The 24,963-nt window shown below is 43.1% G+C and overlaps 2 protein-coding genes across 3 annotated transcripts in view; both read left to right on the forward strand.

The window, feature by feature from the left end:
• Positions 1-11,511, forward strand: part of LOC124134454 (ceramide phosphoethanolamine synthase-like) — a 40,330-nt gene extending 28,819 nt beyond the window's left edge. Inside the window, exons 3-4 of the mRNA XM_046499288.2 lie at positions 5,188-5,268; positions 8,898-11,511. Coding sequence (XP_046355244.2) covers positions 5,188-5,268; positions 8,898-8,921 — 105 coding nt within the window. The 3' untranslated portion in view covers positions 8,922-11,511. The remainder of the gene's footprint in view (positions 1-5,187; positions 5,269-8,897) is intronic.
• A 7,536-nt stretch (positions 11,512-19,047) lies between these two features.
• LOC124134455 (glutaredoxin domain-containing cysteine-rich protein CG31559-like) overlaps positions 19,048-24,963 on the forward strand; it is a 54,538-nt gene continuing 48,622 nt past the window's right edge. Inside the window, exon 1 of one of the 2 annotated variants that reach the window (XM_048381058.1) lies at positions 19,048-19,977. In XM_048381058.1, the coding sequence (XP_048237015.1) occupies positions 19,609-19,977 (369 nt within the window). In that variant the 5' untranslated portion in view covers positions 19,048-19,608. The remainder of the gene's footprint in view (positions 19,978-24,963) is intronic. The other variant, XM_048381059.1, reaches the window with a different exon arrangement.

Below are 24,963 nucleotides of genomic sequence, written 5' to 3' on the forward strand. Positions count from 1 at the left end.
TGGACATGTGGAGGTGGCGGGGCTATAAAGGGGCAACTAAACCTGTGGGGGTAGCGGGGCCGAAAAGGGGCAACTAGACATGTGGAGATGGCGGGGCTATAAAGGGGCAACTAAACCTGTGGGGGTAGCCGGGCTGTAAAGGGGCAACTAGACATGTGGAGGTGGCGGGGCTATAAAGGGGCAACTAAACATGTGGGGATAGCGGGGCTATAAAGGGGCAACTGGACCTGTGGGGGTAGCGGGGCTATAAAGGAGCAACTGGACCTGTGTGGGTGGCGGGGGCTATAAAGGGGCAACTGGACCTGTGGGGGTGGTGGGGCTATAAAGGGGCAACTAAACCTGTGGAGGTGGCGGGGCTATAAAGGGGCAACTCAACCTGTGGGGGTAGCGGGGCTATAAAGGGGCAACTAGACCTGTGGAGGTGGAGGGGCTATAAAGGGGCAACTAGACCTGTGGAGGTGGCGGTGGCTGTGGTGGGGCTATAAAGGGACAACTAGACATGTGGAGGTGGCGGGGCTATAAAGGGGCAACTAGACCTGTGGAGGTGGCGGTGGCTGTGGTGGGGCTATAAAGGGACAACTAGACATGTGGAGGTGGCGGGGCTATAAAGGGGCAACTAGACCTGTGGAGGTGGCGGTGGCTGTGGTGGGGCTATAAAGGGACAACTAGACATGTGGAGGTGGCGGGGCTATAAAGGGGCAACTAGACCTGTGGAGGTGGCGCTGGCGGTGGCGGGGCTATAAAGGGACAACTAGACATGAGGAGGTGGCGGGGCTATAAAGGGACAACTAGACATGTGGAGGTGGCGGGGCTATAAAGGGACAACTAGACCTGTGGGGGTGGCGGGGCTATAAAGGGGCAACTAGACCTGTGGAGGTGGCGCTGGCAGTGGCGGGGCTATAAAGGGACAACTAGACATGTGGAGGTGGCGGGGCTATAAAGGGGCAACTAGACATGTGGAGGTGGCGGGGCTATAAAGGGACAACTAGACATGTGGAGGTGGCGGGGCTATAAAGGGACAACTAGACCTGTGGGGGTGACAGGGCTATAAAGGGGCAACTAGACCTGTGGTGGTGGCGCAGGCGGTGGCGGGGCTATAAAGGGACAACTAGACATGTGGAGGTGGCGGGGCTATAAAGGGACAACTAGACATGTGGAGGTGGCCGGGCTATAAAGGGGCAACTGGACCTGTGGGGGTGGCGGGGGTATAAAGGGGCAACTGGACCTGTGGGGGTGGCGGGGCTATAAAGGGACAACTGGACCTGTGGGGGTGGCGGGGCTATAAAGGGGCAACTAGACATGTGGGGGTGGCGGGGCTATAAAGGGGCAACTGGACCTGTGGGGGTGGCGGGGCTATAAAGGGGCAACTAGACCTGTGAGGGTGATGGGGCTATAAAGGGGCAACTAGACATGTGGAGGTGGCGGGCTATAAAGGGGCAACTAGACATGTGGGGGTGGTGGGCTATAAAGGGGCAACTAGACATGTGGGGGTGGCGGGGCTATAAAGGGGCAACTGGACCTGTGGGGGTGGCGGGGCTATAAAGGGACAACTGGACCTGTGGGGGTGGCGGGGCTATAAAGGGGCAACTAGACATGTGGGGGTGGCGGGGCTATAAAGGGGCAACTGGACCTGTGGGGGTGGCGGGGCTATAAAGGGGCAACTAGACCTGTGAGGGTGATGGGGCTATAAAGGGGCAACTAGACATGTGGAGGTGGCGGGCTATAAAGGGGCAACTAGACATGTGGGGGTGGTGGGCTATAAAGGGGCAACTAGACATGTGGGGGTGGCGGGGCTATAAAGGGGCAACTGGACCTGTGGGGGTGGCGGGGCTATAAAGGGGCAACTAGACATGTGGAGGTGGAAGGGCTATAAAGGGGCAACTAGACATGTGGGGGTGGCGGGGCTATAAAGGGGCAACTGGACCTGTGGGGGTGGCGGGGCTATAAAGGGGCAACTAGACCTGTGAGGGTGATGGGGCTATAAAGGGGCAACTAGACATGTGGGGGTGGCGGGGCTATAAAGGGGCAACTGGACCTGTGGGGGTGGCGGGGCTATAAAGGGGCAACTAGACCTGTGAGGGTGATGGGGCTATAAAGGGGCAACTAGACATGTGGAGGTGGCGGGCTATAAAGGGGCAACTAGACATGTGGGGGTGGCGGGCTATAAAGGGGCAACTAGACATGTGGGGGTGGCTGGGCTATAAAGGGACAACTAGACCTGTGGGGGTGGCGGGCTATAAAGGGGCAACTAGACATGTGGGGGTGGCGGGCTATAAAGGGGCAACTAGACCTGTGGGGGTGGCGGGCTATAAAGGGACAATGATGGTGTAATTAGGTTGCTGATGGTGACAGGGCAACTAAATGTGTGGTAATGGCGGGGCAACAGCAGGCCAACTATGCCTGTGATGCGAATAGACTAGAAAAATATTGCATTGATATATTGGAATTATTACGGTATAGAATGTTACAAAGAGGAAATATATTGGAAATGTTACAAAGAGGATATATGTGACATTACATTATTAGTAATATTACTGCCTGGACCTCAGGAGACGGGTCAATATATATATCCCATCCCACTTGTCTCCTCCGTCATGTAAAACAACACGCCTATAACCCGGAGGTGTCCCTGCAGAGTTGTGTCAGTAGCAGGGAAACCAGGGGCTACATGGCATGGTACTGAGGAGCAAATAAACTGCATTTCATTGACTAACCATGTCACTTTTCTATTTACATTTTTATGACTACATGGGTGTTATGATATTCAGGGAGATTGTGATGAGTGTCCTGTAAAGAGTGTTGTAATGTGGGTTATGCCATGCAACAGATTCGGTGCCCCCCAACTTATGATAGTAAGTGTGCAGATAGTGTCCTGGATACGCTACTGATGTGGTTTGTTGTGACAGTGAATATTACGCGAGGCACACCTCACTATAAGGCAGGTGTAATTTGATTTGCGTTGGTTCGTTGGTTACAGCCATATGCACCCTCAATGGGGAAACAGGTTTATTGTCCCTTGAGGTATCAGGTACTTAACAGTGCAAGTGTCCGCATTGCTCACCAATATGTCATTACAGCAATTGTACAATTAAAATATTGTTTGTGGCGAAGGGACAATAGGTCGTGTGTGCATATAACCATTGTTGTGGATTGTGTTAATATATTTTATGTTCAATTACCCCCAAACAAGCCATAGACATGATAGAGTAGCTGTGTGGTCATAGAGAGTCCATGATGGGGTGATCAGTGGGACGTGTCTCCTCTCCTGTTGACCGACTTGTTTCAGCAGGCCCCAGTGTCACGTGTGTCTTGTTATCTCCAGCTTGACAGCTATTTATTTTGTCCTTCTCATCAATGCTGCATTTACTGGGAATTGCGGCATGCTTTGAGGGGAGACCTGTTATCGACCTCACTTAAAGTAGCATTAGTTCTGATTGAGTAATTAATGATTTATGTTGGACAACTAAATACAACAAAATCCCTTCCATCATGATGAGAAATCTCTGCTAAAAGCAAAGTCAGTTGTACATTTCCAGGTGTATCATGAGCATGTGTTTATGAATCACAATCAAATATGATATGAAGTGTGATCTTGCCCAGCTGGTGGCATCCATCACAAATACATGCAAAGGCAAGTTAATTGATCACCGGAAAAAACACAGGAAGATATGGTGCTTTGGACATAATTTTAGTCACTGATGTGTCAGATTTGGAAATGTCCCCATAAACTTTTTGAAAGCCTTACAAAAGGCCTTGAATGTTGTAACCCTAATCAGGCTAATCAAACATTCTTTCAGTATAAGTCATATGACACTCTTTGAAATCTTTGTAGAAAGAGCATGCTCGATTGTGCTTCAAAAGTTGTGAAATGTAAACACAAGGGCTGCAACAAATACACTATGAGGCAAATACGATTCATATCACGAATATAGGGTAACGAATACGAATATTAATTCACAATTACAATAACAAGTCAGCAGTTTATGTATTATTTATTATATTCAGTGTAACAAAAACATCACAATTTGTTTGACATGGTTTGTTAATTATTAATAAATTATACATTTATATACTGCACTTATCCAGGTACTAGTATCTGCTCAAATGCGACAATGACCAGTGAAAACAATACTATCAAATTAAATATTATCAGAGTGTTGTCATTGAAAGAAATCTATGCATATAATATGTTGTTATGGATATTTTTAGGTACAGGGTATGTAAATTTACATGATAGCATATTCATAAATATTCGATTCTAGTGGCCATGAATAACGAATTCAATTCATGAAAGGTTACGCTTCGATTCACCGAATACGCGAGTGAATCGTAACAGCCCTAGTAAACACCAAAGGCTGGAGGAATAAAGTTGAAGTCATCCCATATCACACACAGACACGCATCACACAGACACGCATCACACAGACACACACTTTTCACACACATACACATATCACACACACGTACATACACATATCACACTCATACACAAATATATCACATACACATATCCCAACACACACATCTTCAGCAACCCATACTTATCATAAAAGGGGACTATGCTTGTCGTAAGAGGCGACTAACGGGATCATCATCGATCCCAATTGCGTGGATTGATGCTCATGATATCAATCACTGGATTGTCTGGTCCAGCCTTGATTATTTACACAGACCGCTGTCATATAGCTGAAATATTGCTGAGTGCGGCATTAAACAACTAACAAACAAACATACACATATAACACTCACACACCAAATACATCAAGTCCTGACAAGCTACTGCCACCACACACACACACACCAAATTTCTCGATATGTAGTGCATCAATATTACGTTACCACAATAACTTTACTCCTACTTTACCATGTACATACACGTCACATATAATCACAGCCATTTTCCTTAGTTTTTCAAAATAGCCATCCCAGCTCTGTTGTTTATCCCATACAAGGGTTCAACGCCGTTCCGTATTATCTTTACTTGTCTCCAGGTCACTTCTCACGGTCACGTATTGTCTTGGATTCTAATGTGCTTTGTGTGCATCCTTATGTCAGTAAATATAAGTGCCCGATTGTGTGTCTGATCAGTCTCACGCTGCTCATGTGTATATCACAATCATTTAGTATGTAAACTGCTGAATGTAGAATAGTATATAGAGTATTAACATTGTTGTTATTTTCTTTCAGGAATTCCTCAATTTTGTGCAGTATCTTGGGTATATAGTCGTCATCTCCTTAGCCCTGGCGTCCTACGGGTATATACAATACGTAAGTACAACTTGTATCCCACGCCTACATACAATACGTAAGTACAACTTGTATCCCACGCCTATATACACTATGTAAGTATGACTTGTGTCCCACGCCTATATACAATACGTAAGTACAACTTGTAACCCACGTTTACATACACTATGTAAGTATGACTTGTGTCCCACGCCTATATACAATACGTAAGTACAACTTGTAACCCACGTTTACATACACTATGTAAGTATGACTTGTGTCCCACGCCTATATACAATACGTAAGTACAACTTGTATCCCACGCCTACATACACTATGTAAGTATGACTTGTGTCCCACGCCTATATACAATACGTAAGTACAACTTGTAACCTATGTTTACATACACTATGTAAGTATGACTTGTGTCCCACGCCTATATACAATACGTAAGTACAACTTGTATCCCACGCCTACATACACTATGTAAGTATGACTTGTGTCCCACGCCTATATACAATACGTAAGTACAACTTGTAACCTATGTTTACATACACTATGTAAGTATGACTTGTGTCCCACGCCTATATACAATACGTAAGTACAACTTGTATCCCACGCCTACATACACTATGTAAGTATGACTTGTGTCCCACGCCTATATACAATACGTAAGTACAACTTGTAACCTATGTTTACATACACTATGTAAGTATGACTTGTGTCCCACGCCTATATACAATACGTAAGTACAACTTGTATCCCACGCCTACATACACTATGTAAGTATGACTTGTGTCCCACGCCTATATACAATACGTAAGTACAACTTGTAACCTATGTTTACATACACTATGTAAGTATGACTTGTGTCCCACGCCTATATACAATACGTAAGTACAACTTGTATCCCACGCCTACATACACTATGTAAGTATGACTTGTGTCCCACGCCTATATACAATACGTAAGTACAACTTGTAACCTATGTTTACATACACTATGTAAGTATGACTTGTGTCCCACGCCTATATACAATACGTAAGTACAACTTGTATCCCACGCCTACATACACTATGTAAGTATGACTTGTGTCCCACGCCTATATACAATACGTAAGTACAACTTGTAACCTATGTTTACATACACTATGTAAGTATGACTTGTGTCCCACGCCTATATACAATACGTAAGTACAACTTGTATCCCACGCCTACATACACTATGTAAGTATGACTTGTGTCCCACGCCTATATACAATACGTAAGTACAACTTGTATCCCACGCCTACATACACTATGTAAGTATGACTTGTGTCCCACGCCTATATACAATACGTAAGTACAACTTGTAACCTATGTTTACATACACTATGTAAGTATGACTTGTGTCCCACGCCTATATACAATACGTAAGTACAACTTGTATCCCACGCCTACATACACTATGTAAGTATGACTTGTGTCCCACGCCTATATACAATACGTAAGTACAACTTGTATCCCACGCCTACATACACTATGAAAGTATGACTTGTGTCCCACGCCTATATACAATACGTAAGTATTACTTGTATCCCACGCTTACATACACTATGAAAGTATGACTTGTGTCCCACGCCTATATACAATACGTAAGTACAACTTGTAACCTATGTTTACATACACTATGTAAGTATGACTTGTGTCCCACGCCTATATACAATACGTAAGTACGACTTGTATCCCACGCTTACATACACTATGAAAGTATGACTTGTGTCCCACGCCTATATACAATACGTAAGTACAACTTGTAACCTATGTTTACATACACTATGTAAGTATGACTTGTGTCCCACACCTATATACAATACGTAAGTACGACTTGTATCCCACGCTTACATACACTATGAAAGTATGACTTGTGTCCCACGCCTATATACAATACGTAAGTACAACTTGTAACCTATGTTTACATACACTATGAAAGTATGACTTGTGTCCCACGCCTATATACAATACGTAAGTACAACTTGTAACCTATGTTTACATACACTATATAAGTATGACTTGTGTCCCACTCCTATATACAATACGTAAGTACAACTTGTAACCTATGTTTACATACACTATGTAAGTACAACTTGTAACCTATGTTTACATACACTATGAAAGTATGACTTGTGTCCCACGCCTATATACAATACGTAAGTACAACTTGTAACCTATGTTTACATACACTATGTAAGTATGACTTGTGTCCCACGCCTATATACAATACGTAAGTACAACTTGTAACCTATGTTTACATACACTATGAAAGTATGGCTTGTGTCCCACGCCTATATACAATACATAAGTACAACTTGTAACCTATGTTTACATACACTATGAAAGTATGACTTGTGTCCCACGCCTATATACAATACGTAAGTACAACTTGTCACCTACGTTTACATACACTATGTAAGTATGACTTGTGTCCCACGCCTATATACAATACGTAAGTACAACTTGTAACCTATGTTTACATACACTATGAAAGTATGGCTTGTGTCCCACGCCTATATACAATACATAAGTACGACTTGTAACCTATGTTTACATACACTATGAAAGTATGACTTGTGTCCCACGCCTATATACAATACGTAAGTACAACTTGTAACCTATGTTTACATACACTATGAAAGTATGACTTGTGTCCCACGCCTATATACAATACATAAGTACAACTTGTAACCTATGTTTACATACACTATGAAAGTATGGCTTGTGTCCCACGCCTATATACAATACGTAAGTACAACTTGTAACCTATGTTTACATACACTATGAAAGTATGGCTTGTGTCCCACGCCTATATACAATACATAAGTACGACTTGTATCCCACGCCTACATACACTATATAAGTATGACTTGTGTCCCACGCCTATATACAATACGTAAGTACAACTTGTCACCTACGTTTACATACACTATGTAAGTATGGCTTGTGTCCCACGCCTATATACAATACGTAAGTACAACTTGTAACCCACGTTTACATACACTATGAAAGTGTGGCTTGTGTCCCACTCCTATATACACTATGTAAGTACGACTTTGACACATACAATATGTACCGGCAAGTACAAATTGTATACCACGCCTGCATACGATACGTAAGCCACACACTTACATACAATAAGTAAGTACAACTTCTATCCCATGCCTGTATACAAGACATGTAAGTATGACAGACTTCTATCCCAAGCCATACCAAGCTATTAAACATGCAATACGTAAATACCTCTTCTTATCCCACACTTGCATACAATAAGTAAGTACAACTTATGTCCCATGCTTACATAAAAAATGTAAGAATGACTTGTATCCCACTCTAACATATGCTGTGCAGATACATTTATTCCACACATTTATACAACATTTATATACAACTTGTATGCAGTATACTTATATACAAACATTTACGTACAATATGTACAAATTGTATTCCACACGTTTTTCTCGGCATGAAACAAAATACCTTGAAAATTTGATATATATCCATTCTGAAAGTTACTGTTTATAATTTGAAGTATATCATGTATTGAAGATTTTAACGATATGTTGAAGCACTGATTGTCATGGGTATAACAATCAAAACTAATGTACGTGAATGTTTATTGTGGTGTTCCCGTTCCAGGTGAAATACCTACTGCATCTCTGACACAGGAACTGATCACATGACGTGAACCGGAACTGATTGTGGCACTGTTTTCCCCCTATTGTCTGTGCTGGAGGATTCTTGAGAACTACATTGTGATAAGAGAAAGAAGACTGCATCATGACATAGGAATGTTTGGGGGCTCAGGTCGTGTTCTATGTGGCACACTACAGGTGTGTTCAAAGCCCTCCATGGACACATGCAGTGGGGTATTGTGTTGGGGGTGCCAACATATACCCTCATGTTGTGTCTGCTTTGTTATTATCCTCATCAAGAATTGAAGAGGTATTTTGCAAAACAAAGAAAATTTATTTCTGATGCAATAAAATATTTTCGCATTAAACAGTTTCACTACTAGGGAGTACATCTTGAACAGGGGATATTCAGTGCTACCTACAACTTTGTTATCGCTTTGGGAGTGCTGACATTGAGTATGTGGATATAATATTTGAAATATTCATGTATATGCATACATTGACAGACTTGGCCATGTAACACTAGTGTGTTTTTTGTTTCCTAATTTATTTCCTTGTCGGATCAACTTGTCTGAAAATGGATGTCAGGGAATGTCCATGGTGTTCAAGTTCTACTGAGTGTCATAATGTGGTGATGTGATCAGGTATTTCATTTTTAAATGACAACACCAATCATTAAGCATAATGGTGACTTGTTTACAGGTACCAATGAGACAGGACGTCTGTCATTTATAATGTATAATGTATAATGTATAATAACAGCACTGTCTTCGCCGACTGCAGCTTTTCGAAATATCCTAATATGACCTCTGCTTATCTCCAAGGCTTGAGTTTAGTCATTAAAAGATATGGCTGGTGTTTTAGATCGGAAACTGTTTGAAGTAGGAAGCTTGGGACTTCAATGCTTGCTTTTGGTTTGTGTTGCTGTTTTTTCTCGAGTTCAGAATGTTTTTTGCAAAAATCTTATCTTGCCATTGCTTATCGCATATTTAGTTGAATGAAAGGTCATCGGCTTTGAAAAGCATACCAATATTCAAGTAATCAGCATATATTAGAATAACTTTTGTGATATTTTCATTTTTCATGCAGTAGTTTTATTTGTTTGGCATACATTCTCAAGAAAATATTAAGATTTCCAGATGTCCATATTTTATAATGCACATCTGTTTGATGACATGGTGAAAGGGTTTCCTAGTAACCTCTAGATGTCATTGAACTTGGTATGCATCGACACACGCGAAGCAATATACCGAATTTCTTATACCCGGTAATTATCATCAGATTTGGTATGACATATAAATGACACTCAAAGCTACAAGAGAAGCTATGCATAGGCATAGTCTACAGTCTGGGAGAATCCACTATGACTGGTGCCATTTGACCTTGACCTCTTGACACTGTGATCCATTTATATCAGTGTTGACATCAAGCATGAAGTAGGCGTGGGTCAACACGTAATGGCACAGACCTGTATAATGCTGTAGTGTCAGAGCGAAGTTTGGTGATGATGTGACGTCGTGTGTTAACACTACAGTTACGCCCCTTGTATGTCACATAACCAACACCAAAATTATGGGAAGCAACTTCGGCTTCTTGATCATTGTCATTCCATTTGTTTCATTTCATTGTTTTTGATTACTTGTGAATGGTGCCGATTTGATGGGACAACCCGTGCAGTGATTATTTGACTTGTTTACACTATCTGTCCACTCATTCCGATGACATGTATATATGTAAGTGTGTGATAATCAGCTTAATATGGGTGTTGTCCAGGGGGGCCATCAATCTGTCGTGATGCTTGCACTCTGCAGTAGCGTAGTGCTATACCTGTGTATTGGGCTGTAATATAGCGTTGCACTTCTTTCACCACATAGTAACCAATCACAAGAACGCAATCAGTCTTTTATTAGCAGTGATTTTTGTAGCGTTATCCAACCTGAAATTCTCAGTGACACTATGTACCTGCATGATAATGGATGATGATGTCAGTAATGATGACTGTATATTTTTTATTTCCTTACGACATCTTTCTCTCACACTATATCAGGGAATGATAATGTATCACGTATGACACAGGTTACCGAGCGATGTCTCTTTCGGTCTCTGAGGCCAATATCCATCACAACTCTGTCTCGTAGCCTGACATTTTGTCCTGAATGGCATGGGGCTTCTCGGTGACTCTATGTGCCATGTCATCTGACATACCTCATATGTGTTAATTTGTCAAACATTTCTTATTTTGGCTTTTTGTCGGCAGCTGTTTATGGAATGATGTACAATGTAATCCTGTTCCTCTGGACACAGGGAGGGAGCCTTGTGAACTTCTGCTGTCTTGATGATCATTCCGACAGGTGCCCATTGTAGCAAGAATTATTTTTTTAAATTTGATATTGCCCGCAGACTACGAAAAGGCTGTCTTGTTGACACAGCCCTTGGGAACAGTCAATGGCATTTTGATTTTCATGAAGTAATATTTTGGGTCTGACAATCCCAGGATTACGTTGTGGGTTTTTTCAGTGTTAGTGTTAATAGTTGAATGCAATAAATGCTTGTTCTTCCGCCACCACATTCACCAATACCCACCCACACCCACACCCACACCCACACCCACACCCACATCTATAACTACAACCCTACCCATAACCACAACCACATCCATCACACCACAACCACATCCATCACACCCACCACACCAGAACAACCACATCCATCACACCACCACAACAACCACATCCACACCCACACCCACACCCACACATACACCTATAACCCACACCTATAACCACAACCCTATCCATAACCACAACCACCACACCACAACCACATCCATCACACCAGAACAACCACATCCATCACACCACCACAACAACCACATCCACCCCCACACACCACCATAACCACTACCACATCCATCACACCTACACACACTACAACCACATCCATCACACCTACACACAGCACCACCACCACAACCACATCCATCACACCCACACACCACCACAACCACATCCATCACACCTACACACACCACCACCACATCCATCACACCTACACACACCACCACAACCACATCCATCACACCTACACACCAGCACCACATCCATCACACCACCACCACAAGAACAACCACGACCACATCCATCACACCACCACCACACCACCACAACAACAACCACCACCACATCCTACACACACCACCACCACCACAACAACAACAACCACCACCACATCCTACACACACCACCACCACCACAACAACAACAACAACCACCACCACATCCATCACACCAACTTGTGCCCTAAAAGAAACCCAAACCAACCCCTATCTCGCATGTGCGTGCAATTGGCAAACTCATTTGTATTGAGCTTCCAGATAATTTGTGTGCCTTTCAGACTTTTCAAAACAACTTGAAAATGTTTCAAATACCAAAGTTTACAGTTATCTTCCCCTTGATTGGTGTAGTGGTCTGATGCCCAGGACATTGACTGGGCTTATTCATAAGGGCTTGAAGCATCGCTGTGTCTTTGTACCAAATACAACTCTGTTCCGAGACTGATACTTTACATCTTAGCACTAAGGTGATCGTAACTCCCATTATGGTTCCATACCTTAACCTAGGTTTACGACCATTGTAGCTCTATGATCACTTTGTGGAACGGGGGCCCAAGTCATATTTGGGGGCATTTGTGGCCCAGTCGTCAAAGTTGCCAGAACCTATGATCGTGGGTTCGGGTCACGGTTTTGCCCTCATTGTGTTTCAAGGTTTGTCAGCACCATGCCTGTGCTCGTGAGGTTTTCCACAGGCGGAGATTTTCCTCCCCTATCAAGCAGACACAAATAACTGAAATATTGTTCAAAGCTGTGCTACAGGAGTCACTCACTCTACCATGTGTTATTGTATCAGCAGAGACACCTGTACTCCAAGTCCTTGTGAACTTAGTAAAGCAAGCTTTGCAATGCTATCTGCAGATAATCCCATACCATTGTGTCTTTTTAATAAATATTTATCTCATAACCAAATATATTGATTATTATGTATAATAATGCTGTTATGGACTTGTTTGGCCAAACATATATTCTGTGGTATAAGATGTTATTTTATCTATTATCATAAATATAGATATTGTGCTGTAAGCTGTATTTTCTCTAACCATGAGGCAGTGTGGCTTTGTTAAAACTGTGTGACTGGGTAAGACTGACGACTGTGATTGGAATAAAGAGAAATGTAAAATTTGCCTCTCGTTTGTCATATCTTAGCACTCTGACTACCATCAAGTACCTCACCACAGACAACCATGCTGTGGAATGACGCCCGATGAGGATGGTTCTACAACTCTGCGCCAGTTCACGTTTGTGAGTGAGTGAGTTGGGTCTCTCACACCTTTGGAGCCCTCTTTCATAGCCTTATATCATGACCTGTTAGACTTGATGTTAGACAAAAGCCCGAAGTCATGCAAACCCACAAGCACAGATGTGCTGAAAAGAGCAGTCATAATCAGGGAGAATCTTAGATTCGAACATACAATTATTGGATCCTGACATGCCTAAGGGGTGCAACTCTGCTTAGGGATTTATGTTTCCTTTTACCACAGAGCAAACTGCTTGTCGGAAGATGCGACTGACAGGATCAGGTGGTCAGGCTCATTGACTTTGTAGATGCATGCCATCGTATCATCAATCACTGGATTGTTTGGTCCAGATTTGATTATTTACGGACTGCCATCATATAGCTGGGATATTGCTGATTGTGGCTTTAAACAACAACAAACAAACAAACAAAACTAATGCCCCAAGTCCGGTTCAGTTGGCCATCTTCTAGGAGCCTCTTGAGAACCTTTTTTGTTAGTGTTCTAACATCCGTGTTATGATACAGTTGAATCCAGCTTAAAATCACAGAGCATCTTCCCAAAGCAAGGGAGTTAACTTACTGTAAACTTCCAGCCTAGTTCGGCAAGGATGGATACTGGACTTTTACAGTCAATTAACTCCCTTGCCTCGGGAAGATGAACACAGGGACGATGCATCACTTTCACACCAGTCACTAATTACATTATATCTTCAGGTAATAGCTTCGATAGGAACAACATTCCAAAGAAATTAAGGATGGCATGTTTTTCATGTAGAGAATCCCTTCAGTATGAAGACGTCATCGAGCTCCGGCCAACTCCAGTTGGCTTCCAGCGCTGCAGACTTGCCGTGAACAAAAGGTGACATTAGGTATCGTTGCTAGGAGACGGAAGCATTTCCGGTGTTCTGTTTCACGGACTCGAGTTAAAAATGAATTAAACATCAGTAGAAGGCACGTGACATGAAATGAACAGTTTTATTTACACAAAACACCATTATTACATACTTGCGGCGAGAAAAGTAAGAACCCCGTGAAAAACCGGGTTAAAATTTGTCTTCAGCAACTCATGATTGTCGTAAGAGGCGACAAACGGGATTGGGTGGTCAGACTCGCTGCCTTGGTTGATGCATATCGTCGTTTCCCTAATGTGTAGATCGATAGTCATGGATTCAATCACTCAATTATTTACAGACCGCCGTCGTATAGCTTGAATATTTCAGAGTGCGGTATTAAACAATAAAGAAACCAAAACCTAAAATTAAGAGATTGTGTGAATTGCATCAGTCAATCATCAGGACCTGGGTGAAGGATGTGATGTGGTGCATGATTATTATAAAAACGGAAACAAGTAACCATGCTCCATATAAAGTCGTGTCAATGTTATTGAGCGGCATGTAAGTTGTTCACCCGTGTCCAGTGGGTCAGCAACGTTAGCTGGCCAAGGCAGTACCCGCATATTGCAAATCCAAAACCAATCCACTAATACAGCCAGCGACAGGAACTGGTGTGTGCGGTGCAAGCATGCTGTACCGTACCGGAAACAGCCGATAGATACAATCGGAACATACCTCCTTATTGCGGGACGTCCTCCAAATTGATGGCATCATTAACACGCCGTTTGTCTGATAGGTGGATTATTTCTTGTGCTTTTTCTTTTTTTAGGACAAAGGGCGACCTTTGTACACCCAAACCTTCCGAAATACACAAAGAATGTAAAGCGACTACACAGTACAAGTGATTGTGAGTGAGTATAGTTTTACGCCGCATTTAGCAATATTCCAGCAATATCATGGCGGGGGACACCAGAAATGGGCTTCACACATTATATCGGGAATAGAACCCGGGTCTTCGGCGTGACGAGCGAACGTTTTAACCACTTGGCTACCCGACAGCCCCTACAAGTAATTGTGGCGTGGAACAACCTTTGGGAATTAACTCGGTAAGCTGGCAGAAGGTGAACGTTGCACAAACTTTCGTTGGCTCAATTGTATGCGCTTGGACTTTATATCTTTTACTCTTTGTCCTATTTCCACCTCCCTGGTCTTTCTTTGTCGGTGTTGAGATGACTGCCCAGGATATGCTCCTTCCGCAGATACCGTACTGCGAGGGGGTGATCGACATTGGTCTTGAAGTATAAGGGTTACTGATAGACAGTAAATATCTCCGAATATTTTGATTTTACTGGCATCTAACATCATTATTTTGGTGGTTTTGATGCATTTTAGTGATACTGTCGAATGCACATTCCCAAGAGATTTACATACATCTATAGCACATGGTTTCCAAAAGGGGTCACGTGGCCGATCCCTCATACATAATGGTCGGAAATTACGTTTAAACCCTGTTTTGACATGCAGGGGATTTGTCGGTATGTGCGTGAAATAGCTGTTTCACTCAACAGGTACCCACAAGCAATGTTTGCAGTGTAGCCTCACTAATTTATTCTTCAGAGATTTTCCGTAAAATAACACGACAACCAATACTATTTTTTTTTCAAAGCGACATTTGCACGATATACGGCTTTTCTATTGCACGAGAGAGGCTGATCGCATGACCGCGAAATGACTGACTTTCATAAGTGTAGGAACGAAGTTCGTAGGTTTTTCACGAGACGGTATTCATACTCCAATGAACTCGCACAAGGTGAAGGTAAATTCGATAGTTATACCCCCGACATTGTGTCTGTTACCATGTGTGAAAGGTTTAAGAGCAAGTGCACTCACTGTCGGCGAAACGTGCTCCGCTGGTGTCTAACGGTTGCGGTTAAGATCCACGCACGTGGGATTGACCGTAATATTTTACTGGCGCTTTAAACGATATTATCACTTTTCTTTGAAAGGCATTTAGAAGTTGGAGTACTAAGTAAGGATAAGACACTGGCTTGATAACGGCGTTAGAGCCTACACCGAAACGTCGCTCCTAATTGTAAAGAAGAAGTTGTCCATCCATATATCTTTATCCTTGTTTGATATTATCACGCCTCCAACGATGGCGATTCTGTCACAACTAATTGTTCCGTGTTCGTGTAGTCAGTGATTGTGTGAGTCACCGTTGAGGCAAAATGGTTTTAATAACCTCCTTTGTGTTCCTGGAACAGTATTTACCCCCCCCCCCCCCCCCCCCCCGTGAGAATCTACCATGCACTTTCAAGTGACAGTTTCAGTTAGTCAACTTCTACAAACAGACAGATTCTGTAGTCATCACCATCGACTTGAGTGTGTGTGTGTGTGTGAGTGTTGTTGTTTAACGCCGCACTCAGCAATATTCCAGCTATATGACCGCGGTCTGTAGAGAATCGAGCCTGGACCAGGCAATCCCGTGATTGACGTCTTGAGCATCTGTCTACACAATTGGAATACGATGATATGCATCAACCAAGTCAGCGAGCCTCACCGCCCGATCCCGTTAGTCACCTCTTACGACAAGCACAGTCGCCTGTAACAGCAAGCATGGGTTGCTGGAGTCCTATTCTCTACCCGGATCTTCACGGGTCGAGTGAGTGAGTGAGTGAGTACGACATAGGCTTCACTCATTGTAACCACGAGGACAACGAAACGCTGGTTGTTGTCACTGCGACGAATGAAAGGTTTAACCACCACTAGACTATCACACGGTGTGTCTAAGACTTCTCATCAAAGGCTGTTATTATGTAACAAGAGTTGGAGATACGCGGACAAGACAAATAACCAGTCCAGTCATTGTTTCCCACTTTATTCTTTTCACCAAGTTTCACGTTAGGCAGTACCTTCATCCGCTATAAAGTCTTTTGTGAAAACATCACCACAGACAAACTTAAAAGACACTCACAATTGTACACCAGTTGCCATTGTCCCCCAAACACGCCGATGGGGAATATTCTACATGTCCCCTCCCCGAGGCGTCGGGAGGGGCACTGGTGAAGCCTACGTGAAAAGCGTTGTTCTAACATCAAAACATTGTTGCCTTAAGATGTTCCACTTGTGCCGGGGGGACGGGATTAATAACGGATATCCCCAGGGGCTGAACAGGCCAACAACAGCCCATAGTCCCGACTCTTTGTTTTGATACATTTAAACCTTGTCGCATTCAGAGAAATTACTTCCTCTAGAAACCAAATCTGTGCAGGTATATTTGCATATGGATTACTAAATTTACCTCTGCTTTAAATAAAACAATTTATAGTTGTTGTTATCCAACGCTTCCTATAAACACGATGTTTATATTTGGAAGTTGTTTTGTTTTTTTGCAGGTCTCAGAGGTGACGGTGTTTGTTCGAAGTATTTTTTAGTTACCGTTGTGCTTTGAATCACGGGTCAGTCGCTGTTATAAGGTCAAACAACATCCACGCACCTGCCTTCTACGAACATTGCGTATCACGTGATTCTCAGTTGTGAGTGAGTAGTGTTTGACGCCGCGTCTTGCAAACTTTGTATTCATGACTAAATTGCGTATAGTTCGGCTTGTTCTCGTAGCTACATGACTGACATAATGCCGATGCGACGTTAAATGTTAAGTCACTCACTTACTCTCTCCTCATAATAAAGAAGTTAACATCCATTTCTCCCCCTCTTATTGGTATCATTTCTAAATGCCTTTCAAAGACTTAATGTTTGTTGTTAAGGACATATTTTTTAAGACAAATGATTACATTTGTTGTTTTTTAGTGTGAGCAGTGGTCGTGTAGATATGTATAGCACCGTGAGAGGTATTTTTATATAGAACCGTTGTATGTGTATCACAAAGAATCGGCCATCACCCTCGTTTCTGAATGTATAACACAGAAAAACACAATCTCATTAAAATCAGATCTTAGTTGTCGCTACCGCTTAACAAAGATCTGAGGACATCCCATTACGGGTCACGTCAGACCGACCTTGCGCGAACTTTGACCGACCAATGGAATGACCAATCAGAAGGCAGCTTTCTCGTGCTTTACGGCACCAATTTCAAATTGGCGACTGCGCTTCGAAACATATTTTGACAAATTCTCGATTACAAATTTGAAACCTGAACAAAAGAACATTCTGGAATGGCTAATAGATGGTCTAGATTGTATGGATTCAGTCGTTAAACCCGTAACTATCGTTACGACTGATGATTTGGTTGAGTTGCAAGCAGTGTAGTCATTGGTCAGTTTGACCAAGCTTCATCAAGATGGGTTTACTGATCTATATCTATGTAGATCATGTGTTAATGTTAATGTTTTCGAGGTTGTATGATTAGAAATCACATTCCGACTGTCACTTTCATGATCTGGTAAGCGACGCTCTGATTTCTCGGATGAAAGGTCGTTCTGACGTGACCCCCTAATGGGATGTCTTCAGATCTTTGTTAAGCGGTAGCGAGAACTAAGGTCTGATTTTAATGAGATTGAGAAAAACACGGAATATCAAAAGACACAGTTATAAAATTTATAAATGAGATGTTATGTTTAACTGCCTGAAGCGGACGTAACCATCCCTTTCACTGACGTTTAACCTGGCGTTTACCTGGCGTTTACCTGTTCATAATAGCACATGGCTTCCTTTGATCTACCGCCTCCAGGTATAACAACTGTATCTGCAATGCGAGCTACTGTCCCACGAGTCTGGGCGGTGATAAAACACGTCACGGAGACAGCAACCGGCGACTTAAATATAATGTATTGTCCGTGGATTGTTGCGCCATCAATATGGCCGAGACCTGGCGCTCTGATAGTACAACAAATTGAAGCAGAAACATCACCTTTGAAGTATTAACTAAAAAAATTGCCCACAACACGAACAACAAAAGAAATCCGAATTACTCCGATTGCAGTGGGGCTCGGAGTTGATTTAGAGGATGTAACGGTTTAGAGTTGGCAATGTCTGGAGCGCGGGTCTATGGCTGGCTGGTTATATTGTCTTCAAAAACACGGAGGAATTCAGACAGGTCGCACATTTCGTCCCCAGGTTTGCTGTAGAGAACGCGCAAATAAAGAAAAAAGTGCGATTGTGGCTCCGGGGGTATTTGAGCAACGTCGCCGGTAAAATCGATAGGTGAGCGTTTGTTTCGCACCTCGTGATAGATACTCCCTACACGGCGAAACACTGCTTGTTTTCATGACGTCAGTCACGTGACCCAGGTAGACTCGTGGCTCGTGAGTTGAATGTGTGTTGTGAGTGAAAGGTTGGGAGAGTCTGACAGTCGGGCAGACCACGCCCCTCTCAACAGCTGGGTGTCCGTTAGTCTAACCGTGACACCGGTGCGAGCTGTGTGACAGAGACAATCACGTCGTCGTCGACACACCGCCAGAGACAAGGGGAACGATTGTGTCGGATGTAGTAGCAGTTTGGTGAGGTGCCATGAATCATTGATAATTCTCTTGGAATAGGATAATCTCTGTTTTACGGCGTGCGTTAATGGGCGATGTCCCGAGTGCTTAACCAACAGTCCGAGCAAGCCATGCGCGGGCCGCTTGAGATGTGTAACGGGGTGGAGCCCCACCCCCCAAGTGTAGGGCCCCGGGGGTTAGAGCAACATCGACCACCACAGTTCCACTCGGAGATAATGGGTAAAGCCGCGTCCGCCATAGAAAGAAGACTAAATGATGGGGAGTTTAGGTTGACAAATGGGAGAAAATTGGAATCGGATCCGATTTTCGCCGGGAGGAGGAATGTGCGTGATCCTTCCACCCTCCAAGAGCGCCAGATCGTCAGCCCCCGGGGCACCGTCAGAGGATACCGTAATAGAGTGAGGGCCGGAATCGCTACCTTCCTCGACCCCATCAGTGATAAGGTGAGCTAACAATTGCCACTATGCGAGGACACCTTGTTCTTGGGTTGGTCTTTTACTAAAAGTACGTTTTCATTTTCAGGGGATTTTACTTTGAGATCTTTACGCTGTTTTTTTCAGATATTATAAATTTTTTGAGATTATTATTTCGAGATGTGTGTTGTTTGTTTGTTTTTATGTATTGTCTGATTCGAACAGATCGTTTGCGTTAGAATTTATTTATATAATTCATTGACATTGATTCGTTTAGTTAATTGACGTTTTGTATAATTCATCGTTTCGTATTATTTCATATTATCGGTCGAAGTTAAAACAGGTGATTAATTCATTTACGTCAAAACAGGTTTGTATGGTTCTGCGTCGTTAAAACTGTTTCGTATAGGTAATGGCGTTAAACTTGTTGTGTTTAATTAATTGACGTTAAACCTATTTCGTATAATTCTTTGACGTTAAATCTGATTCGAATGACGCCTTGACTTCACACCTGTGTCGTATAATTTATTGACGTTAAAACTGATTCGTATGACGCCTTGACTGTGTTCCTGTTTTCTATAATCCACTGACGTTCGACAGTTTTGTATAATGCACCGAAGTATAATAAGTGATTCGCGTAGATCATTTGCAAACTGTTTATACAGTTAATCTTAATTTAAAATGTTTCAATTATATCATAGAGGTTATAACTGTTCGTTATATCATAGAGGTTATAACTGTTCGTACAGTTCCATAAAAGCTGTTTCATCTAGTTCACCGACGTTTGACTTTATATTGATGCTGTGGTAGTGTTCCGGGTCCTCATTGGTCTCATTGCCATGTCGCCTTGAGGCCGACTGTGTTGGTTCTGCGTCTAGACCTTCTGGTAATGTACGGAATCCCTTCACTCTCATGCAGGGTAAAACATTGCAGCATACTTGTAGGTGACAAGAATTGACTTACAGAGCAGGAATAACCCTCCACCGTGTACTCACAAAGTCTTAGAAAACACGGCAGACATACCGGGTATAGCTGATAGGTATTTAACCATTCAGGTCAATGGAACACCATCCGCTGGAGGGGGGGGGGGGGGGTTGCGTAAGAGGAGACGTTTCAATAGTCTTTAATAAGTAATGAAGACCAGTGTTATTGCCGTGTGACGACAGCGATAGTAACTCCCATGTCGGTGCCCCGGGGCACGTGCTAGGGGCACCTGTGCATGGTGATCAGCACCACTAGACGAGCCTCCAGTACGTGGCCACGTGTGAGATGTTCACTTAACTGTCCCGCACCAGCGCCATCTGTCCACGTTTCTTTCATTGTATCTGGTTCATGATTTCAATGGAATGCGAGGTTCTTCGAATGTATCTGTATGTGGTATAAAGACTCCACGGACCCGCCGTCCCACCCAGGTCTGCAAACCTACACGCTTTCTCACACATATTGAGGTCGCTGATTGACGTGCGTCTCTTCACCCTAGGACATATCAACACCAATATCATCTCTATTGATCACTGATCCATATGTCGCTGATTTATTGATTTATTGAACGGCAAGGCCCGAAAGGTCGGCATTAAATGAAACGTTTGTTTATGGGCCGTTTGACACTTATACCTCGTGCAGCACATGTCATCCATATATCGGACAAGACGATGGACCTTCAGAATGACGTGGATGGTCCGCCACGAAGGCACCTGGATGGACGCAGGCTATATAAAAGTATTGCAAAGAATATATATCTTTATATACACCATTTGATATATTTGTAAGCCAGGGGAAATTAAAATGTAAGCAATCATATTGTAGTACTTATTTTTCTTAAACACTCGTAACGCTGCCAAACACAAACACAAACAGGCCAAAGCAACATATCTAACACAGAGATATCACGAAATATCCTTACCACATTCTGTATATAACACAACTTAAGTATGAAACAGTTTGATTATTGTGATCGAACCCAGATATCCTCATAAAATATAAACTGTCAATGCAAGAGAATAACAATTTAGATTATGCCCCGAAACAGATTCTAATTGCCGTAAAGGGCAAAATAGATGTGAACATTAAATGAATAGGCAACTGACCGCTGTCAGGACACCAGGTGTTCTCAAAATGGGTGAAGGACTTGTAACATGCCAACAACAACATGGAACCAACTCATCAGCGATATGTTGACACTGACTGGCGGGTCAACCTGTAAATTACAAAAGATCATGTATCTTTTAACAAACGACTGAAAGAAGAACACACTAAAGTACTTTTTATAAAGTTATTTATTTTATTGTATTTTTGTAACGATTTCAACGTGTAAGCACTTGCTTTTTGTGCTACGTGGTAGCTTCGCCACTGTACGCATGCTTTTTCTGACTGACTTCAATTAACCGGGGCGTGGCTGCTGCAGTGTGATTCGTGTATGCACGTCTGTGATACCACGGCACCCCGTGAGTCATGTCCGTCTCTTCTCAGAAAGACGACAACACTGAGATTTCTGAGTTCCGCTATCTCTCGGGATGAGCCAGGGGGTCAAACGATCGGGTGGAAATACAATGTATACCCATTGTAATAAATAAAGAAACAGCCATGTGCATGGCATATATGACGTACCCGTACATACCCGGATGTGTTTTCGGCACGTAATGACTCGCTACTGTTATCTCTGTTTCGTGTTAGTAGTGAGTTAGTTGGGTTTAACGCAGTATTCACGGCGTGTCAGCTTCATGTGGGAGGAAAGCCCGAAGTGATGCAGGTCTTAAACGTATACCACTTTGGTGAAACCCACAAGCATGGGTATGGTGCTGACAAACATAGAAACATAATCGGGGCGAACCGGGCGCGCCCAAAGGACAGAACAGGGAAGCGACCCGTTCTACAAAGCGATCTCAGTGAGATATTTTAAGTGTATGTTAAGTATAGCTGAGGTCAGAACAGGGAAGCGACCCGTTCTACATAGCGATCTCAGTGAGATATTTCAAGTGTATGTTAAGTATAGCTGAGGTCAGACCAGGGAAGCGATCCGTTCTGCATAGCGACCTCAGGGAGATATTTTAAGTGTATGTTAAGTATAGCAGAGGTCAGACCAGGGAAGCGATCCGTTCTACATAGCGACCTCAGTGAGATATTTTAAGTGTATGTTAAGTATAGCTGAGGTCAGAACAGGGAACCGATCCGTTCTAAACAGCGATCTCAGTGAGATATTTTAAGTGTATGTTAAGTATAGCTGAGGTCAGAACAGGGAAGCGATCCGTTCTTCATAGCGACCTCAGTGAGATATTTTAAGTTCATGTTAAGTATAGCTGAGGTCAGAACAGGGAAGCGATCCGTTCTACAAAGCGACCTCAGTGAGATATTTTAAGTGTATGTTAAGTATAGCTGAGGTCAGAACAGGGAAGCGACCCGTTCTACATAGCGACCCCAGTGAGATATTTTAAGTGTATGTTAAGTATTGCTGAGGTCAGCACCAGGAAGAGACCCGTTCTACATAGCGACCTCAGTGAGATATTTAAGTGTATGTTACGTATAGCTGAGGTCAGAACGGGGAAGCGATCCGCTCTACATAGCGACCTCAGTGAGATATTTTAAGTGTATGTTACGTATAGCTGAGGTCAGAACGGGGAAGCGATCCGCTCTACATAGCGACCTCAGTGAGATATTTTAAGTGTATGTTAAGTATAGCTGAGGTCGGAACAGGGAAGCGACCCGTTCTACAAAGCGATCTCAGGGAGATATTTTAAGTGTATGTTAAGTATAGCTGAGATCAGAACCAGGAAGCGACTCATTCTACAAAGCGGTCTTAGCGCTACAATTATTTAAGCGCATGTTAAGACAAGTCCGCTCTCTCGAACGAATGGCTTCCTGGTCACATTCATAGCCAACTTGGAATGTAATAAACATGTGCTGGGGACAACGTCTCGAGGGTTGTATCTGAGGGTAACAACAGTCACAGCGTGGCTTTGAAGATCACATACGCCTCACCCTCGTACAGGGCTGATCACTCTGGTGGATATACGCCACGAACATGGTGATAACATCACTCACTGTCGGCCATTAAGATTATCGTTCATCTAATAATCCCAAGGTCGGAACTTTGAAAAGCGGTTCAAATATAGTAAATTTTGATTTCGTGTGAGAGTCGGAATATATATAGTGCCCTGTTCGTGGCGCCACTGCAGGATCAGGGGGGCTGAGGTCAGAGACTTGTTCCTACTGTTTGTAGCGTGGAATGACTTTCAGAAGGAAACACCTTTCCCTCACTTACTCATCCATTCACTTGAACACCCACCCACCCACCCGCTCTCAGCATCGTATCCAACATGCTATATTAACTGCAATGACTCACTCACTCACTCATGCACCTGTAAATTATATTGGCCTGATTTCGATAAATGAGAAAGGCATTGCCGATCAGTTGCCGAAACAGTTGGTATAGGAATACTGTATGTTCCTCCAGATGACGGCACTGGGACATCACATGTTGCGAAGAAGCAGAAGAACCCACAGAAAGGATGTCGAGTAGATTCACCTTGGTACAGTCACCCGATATGTCATGACGTAATCGGCCTGTGTATTTTTAATATAAATGTGTCACTTTGTAAAGCAACACAAATGTGTTTTGACAGAAAAGGAATACAGGATATGATTTATAAAACAGTTTATTTTATATGGAAATGTGTAGTTAGCTGAACGCGATTTTCCCCCGAGGTATATGTTTTTGTTACTGTGTTTTCACAATATACGTCACGGTTTCGTCCAAGGACAGTCGGCTGAAATCTATGTATTGCGTTCACTAACGTCTCTCTGCATCACGGGGACTGCGGTGCTGGGAAATCAATGGAGTTTGTAGTGTGCATTGTGTTTGTGATGACAACTCTCTTGGGCTTTGGTAGTTCCTGATTACCCGTAATGACACACCCAATGTGCAGAGCGGTGTTTGTCCAGGGTACAGTCACCGCCCCACTACAAGGCGCGTCCCTTTCCAGGGTACAGTCACCGCCCCACTACAAGGCGCATCCCCTG

The sequence above is a fragment of the Haliotis rufescens genome, unplaced genomic scaffold (assembly GCF_023055435.1).
Source record: "Haliotis rufescens isolate VD_foot unplaced genomic scaffold, xgHalRufe1.0.p SCAF_35, whole genome shotgun sequence".
Taxonomy (NCBI): domain Eukaryota; kingdom Metazoa; phylum Mollusca; class Gastropoda; order Lepetellida; family Haliotidae; genus Haliotis; species Haliotis rufescens.